General features: G+C 33.4%; 1 protein-coding gene across 1 annotated transcript; it reads right to left on the bottom strand.

The window, feature by feature from the left end:
- Positions 1-4,367: 4,367 nt before the first annotated feature.
- On the bottom strand, positions 4,368-5,317 carry LOC147397815 (monothiol glutaredoxin-S7-like). The gene has a single exon (XM_086448909.1). It carries the CDS (start codon positions 4,845-4,847, stop codon positions 4,539-4,541), a length of 309 nt encoding a protein of 102 aa, XP_086305035.1. The 5' UTR covers positions 4,848-5,317; the 3' UTR covers positions 4,368-4,538.
- Between the last annotated feature and the right edge of the window lie 474 nt (positions 5,318-5,791).

Below are 5,791 nucleotides of genomic sequence, written 5' to 3'. Positions count from 1 at the left end.
AATTGTTGGGTTTGAATCTTTAAAAGAAAAAAAAAATGAGCATTTTCCATAAATAATGGGTATATATATATATATATATTGGGATTTACACATATCTCGAGAATACTTATCTTGAGGATAAGTCTCAACCATTGGATTTTGTGTTTAAATTATTGGGTTCATGAGTTTTTTTTTTCCTTGAGTCATTCTTCATGAGTAAACAAAAACAAAAGGTGTACATCAAAGTGGTGTATCAAAGAGAGATCCAAGAATGGGAATGATATCATAATAGAATGGACCTTTCTAATAGGACCAAAATCTAGAGTGGCGTTACGATAATATGTCTCATTACCTTGATGTTTGAAGAATTTAATTGGATTTTTTTAGGTTTTTAGGGAGCGTACCTGTTAAACGCAGTGAAGATCCAAACCTAGAGTCATGTCACGTTGAGTCGATCGTCGGAGATCGAAAAGTTCAAACACACATTGCATCGACGCTACTAAAGTAGTCATGGTTCTTTCAACGCCTTAAACCCTAAGGTCTTTGATAGAAATCCAGAAATTTGTCGACCTTAGAGAGGAGAGGAATTGAAGAATTTCTGATTTTTTTTATTGTATTTAACGTACACTATCATTATTTATTTCTAGGGATAAATAGGTAATGAAATTGCAGTTTCCTAATATAATAAGGATTCAATCTCACTAGGACTTTGATTCCTAAAGGAGTCCTAATACGTGACTTAATGAGTTGAATCCACATGGATGCTCAAATAAGTAACATCTCTCACCCGTCTATGGTGGGACTGAACAATCATCTCCTCATCTCAAATTATGCAAATATTTTCTTCATACAATTGAATAAGGTGTGCAACAAACAGGAGTTTGTCTTCTAGAGAGAGCATTATGTCAAGTTTCTATATAACTGACAAAGCACATCTCATCTCCTATAACTCACATATGCCCCAGACTTATTTACCCATATCGAATTGAGTATTTTTCAAACCCTTAAGAGCCTAAGTTCAGAATAATGTTCAACCCTGTATACAATGCACGAGCTTTCTTTACAAAAATAAAATAATTTGTAAATCTATATATTTAGTTGAATATATAATAACATAGAAAAAAGTCTTTTGAAAGTAGAAATATCAATGTCGACACAAACTCTATTCATTGTGTATAATCTATCATTAGAATGTGATGCCAAATAATCTTCATCAAGCTTTCATGTTACTTAATTTTGGTTAACTTACTTTCCTAATATATTCCATTAGACCTTATCAATCTTAATCACAAGTAACATACGAGAGTAAGTAAACATCGATCTCTACTTTACAACATAGTCATTAATCACTAAGGACACAATAATCTCCTATTTATTAAATATACTTACAAAGTAAGAAAACAGGGAATCATTCACTTACTCATATAGGTAAAAATATGCAAAAAATAAATAACACGTGTAGTATGACTTACATGCTATGGTGGAGCTCCTTAAGAGTTCGTCAATCTCAATACCTACGGATTTAAGTCTAGTCGCATTGTAAGTGCCTAATCTAATTAAAATTCACATCCAGCTTTCCCAAGTTATATAATTCTATAAGTCTACGAATTATGTTTGATTTTTATGAATCTCATCTCGACAATATTCGAAGTGACATTAACACAATTATCAAGTTTGTAATCATTACGCCTTGTAAATTGTTTCAACCCTTAAGGTTTAATTGTCTAAACAATATTTTCATGTTCATAGTATATGTGTTAGGGTGGTCATTGTGTGAGTGAAGCCTTGGCCTAGTGACGAAAAGTATGTTTATGTTCAAAAATATAGTTAAAAGTACGTAGGCATAAGATAATCCAAATATAACGCAATATAATGATGATATAATCAAATGAAAAGAATAAATATGTATAAAAATAAATATCCAAGAGTAATAATAAATCTAGAAGTCTATTATAATCACAAATCAACAGCTATGAAGTTTAAAACTTCTAGCATGAGTATGATAAATGTTTCGGATAATAAGTTTAGTCAAAAGATCTACTACCATCTGTCTTGAAGAAATATGTGATAGAACTACCTTCTTTTGTGCAATTATGTCTCGAATGTAATGGTAACGAATGTTAATGTGCTTCGATTTGTCATGGTATTTAGGATCATTTGCATATGTAAATGTTGTCATACTATCACAATACAATGATATAGGATGTCTGGCACTATACACACTAAGTCAAATAAAGATCCTTCTCAACCATACAACTTCTTGAACTACATTACTACATGCAATATATTTCAACTTCATTGTAAATAAAACAACACAAAAAAATTTCTTGTTAGACCAAGAAACAACACCACCTCAGGCAAGAATGCATAACCTGATGTGGATTTACACTTATCTAGATCACTAACTCAATCAGCATAACTATAGTCTTGTAATAGAAAATTTACTCCCTGATAACATAATATAATTTGCAGTCTCACACAAGTATTGAAATATTTTCTTTACTGTCTTCCAATGAGCAATTCCTAAATTTCTTTGATAACGATTGACCAATCCTACTACAAAACAAATATCTAATCGAGTGCATATCATAGCATATATCAGGTTTTCAATTATGTTTGCATAGTGCATTTGTGCCATCTTTTCCTTCATAGGATAGAGATCCTTCATAAGACAGAGTCAATATGTAAAGAATGTCCCTTCTATGTTGGAGTGTCTATGTGCTTACAATTTTGTATATAAAATACTCAAGCACTCTTTTAATGTAAGTCTTTTAAGACAAACAAAGAATGCTCTTGGAGCGATCACGAGTAATATAAATTTCAAATACAAAATGTGTTTTACCCATATCTTTCATTTCAAAATTTGAGGATAACCACTTCTGATTGACGACAATTAACTCTATATCATTTTCAACCAACATAATGCATCAACATACAAAAACAACTTAAGAAATTCTTTCTACTCCGTTTAATATACACACAATGGCCCTCTTCCATCATTGTAAACCAATTTGAAGTAATAACCCGATGAAATCAAAAGTACCATTGCCTGGATGATTGCTTCAAACCATAAATGAATTTTTTAAGTTTGTAGACTTTGTGTTCATGTCATTCTACTTTGAAGCCTATGAGTTGATCCATATAGATCTCCTCACTCAAATCTCCATTGAAAAATACTATCTTAACATCCATCTAGAAGAATTCTAAGTTTAAATGTGCGACAATGACTAAAATGAAACGAACAGATATGAGCCTCACTACTGGTGAGAAAATCTCATTATAGTCAATGCCCTCTATTTGAGTATCTCATTTCGGAACCAAGTGGGCTTTATACTTATCAATAGTTCCATTAGCCTTTCGTTTGACTTCTAGAATCCATTTATTTCAAACACTCTTACATTTAGGCGGAAGCTCAACAAGTTCCTAAACTTAGTTATTCATCATAAAACTAATTTCCTCTTGCATAACAAACATTCATTATTTAGAAACAAATGATGATAATGCCTCTCAGTAATTCCTAGGTTCATCATCATCAATTAGGACAGACATGAATAATTCCCCTTCAATCTCAAATCGACGATCGAGTATTGTTCTACGTTTACTCTTACAAAGCTCAAGATCATCATCAAAGATATCTAGTTGTACACTCCCCCTATCATCGATGATCCTCAGAAGGTTTAGTTACCCTACCCTCGTCGAGAATAGGATGATTTAATTTTTTTTTTTATTACTTTAGATACAATTCATGAATAAAAAAAATCTAGTATATATTTGTGATATAAGCCTTATGTGATGAGTTCAAAATACATGAACCCAAAAATTAGAATAAAAAACGACTATTTGAGAAGAAGTGGGACGTTTTCAAATGCCTTTTATATGGTACATCTGAATAATTAATGTGCTTAGTCAGTTTAATGACTATATATTTTGCTTGATGATTTGTCTTGTAATTGCCTTTGGGTATAATAATCTGTTGTAGACATGTATAGTCCATTCTTTTTTAAATGAAGGGTGGCTTCCTTATCCCCAGCTTGTTAATCAATAAAAAAAAAAGAGTTGTGATAATACGAGTCGTCAGGTGGCATACTCGATTGACTCCCTGATGTGACAAGTTTGGGAACCATAGATCTGTGACTGTACATCTTGGCATACACGATTGCACTTCCCCATGTAAAAGTGTAGCACGAGGGAACCATGTTTCCCGAGGCATACAAGTCTACGGTTCCGATCTTGTCCATGTCAGGAAGTCGATTGAGAGTGCAACCTGGTGAGTCATATTTTAGGACTCCAAAAAAAAAATATATATATATATATATACAATAAATAAGCCAATAAAGAAAACAGTAACTTTATTAAGAAAACAAAGGAGCATACATGCAAACGCCAGGCAAAAGTGAGTATCACTTGAGTAACTAGTGAACTCTATTGATGAGGGTTCTCTTCTAAGACTAATTGAACCGCTTCCTATCTTCGTATATAGTATATGTCACCAAAGTAGTAATGGTTTTATACATATATTAATATATTATCCAAACATGGTCAATTTGATATTTACTTCACTATAGCCAAATGGCTCCGACTCGCTTGAGCAATGGGATTAGAGTTCCCTTTAGGTGAAGGGCCATGACCTCATGAGTTCCACCCACCAATTCTCCACCTATGAACACAGCTGGTACTGCTGGGTTACACCCTAACATCGATAGCACACTCTCTATCTCCGATCCTCTTGGATCCTCGTCGAGCTCATAAACTGCAGCATTGACTCCAAGGCCACTGAAGAGAGACTTGATAGTATGACACATACAAGAAGAATTCTTACTGAAGATCACCACCGCCCTTTGCGACTTCAAATGCATCACCCTCTCCATCGTTGTTAATTAACTTGGATTGATAATTGGCTGATACCGTTTGAAATTGGATTGGCAATGTGAGTACTTGAAGGCTTTGGTGTTATGAGTTTTAGTTCTTGTGGAGACTAATTATTTATAGAGGATGGACGGTAAGGGTGGTGGATTGCATTGTTTATTAAGAGAAAATCTCAGAACAAAGAAGAGAATGTTCCCTTAGATTTTTTTGGTGGATTCGAAGATTAAAGATGAATAGATGATCATTTGGTTGACACCGATCCTTGTGTTTCACGCACAAAGAATAATAACTAGTTGCTCCTCCACATGTCTAAAAGAAAAGCTTCTCTAGCAAATTTTAACAATATTTACTGACAACAATGCGGTACGTACGGACATTTCGTAATCACATGAATGCTCTTAATTTATATAAAAAGTCCTGATAAAATGACTTTCCAGGTGGCATACTCAATGGACTCACTTATGTGGATAAGTTTGGAAATCGTTGATCTTTCCACCTTGGGATACATTTTTTTACGGGCAAATGCCATCATGTATCCCAAGGCAGAAACATCTACGGTTCGAACTTGTCACATCAGTGAGTAGGCTAAGTATGCCATCTGGCGAGTCATTTTATCACTGCTCTTATATAAAGGAAAGTATATATTTGATCAAAGCAATACTGATCTCTAGGAAATCTGTAATTTTCCTCCCAATCTGAACCTTAGGTTTGATGCTGTGTCTGTCAAATGTCCTTTGAGGTTAGACAAGTCCTTGATTTGATGACCATAGGGCAATACTTCTCTTTCACACCCAATGATTCCCATTACCTTTTTCATTTTGCCCGATTGTTTATAAGTTAATTACACACAATAGCATGATTATTGATTTCTAATTGTTGGGTTTGAAACTTTAAAAATAAAATAAAAATTGAACATTTTCCAAGATGGGTTTGAGATATATATACA

Source organism: Akebia trifoliata, chromosome 7 (genome assembly GCF_017979445.1).
Source record: "Akebia trifoliata isolate Shusen 1 chromosome 7, ASM1797944v1, whole genome shotgun sequence".
Classification (NCBI taxonomy): Eukaryota; Viridiplantae; Streptophyta; class Magnoliopsida; order Ranunculales; family Lardizabalaceae; genus Akebia; species Akebia trifoliata.
The sequence above is the reverse complement of the archived record's forward strand: the minus strand, read 5'-3'. Positions and strand labels throughout refer to the sequence as shown.

What these genes read in the sequence shown, in the direction of transcription:
- LOC147397815 (XM_086448909.1), bottom strand. Translation starts at nt 4,847, where the DNA reads ATGGAGAGGGTGATGCATTTGAAGTCGCAAAGGGCGGTGGTGATCTTC.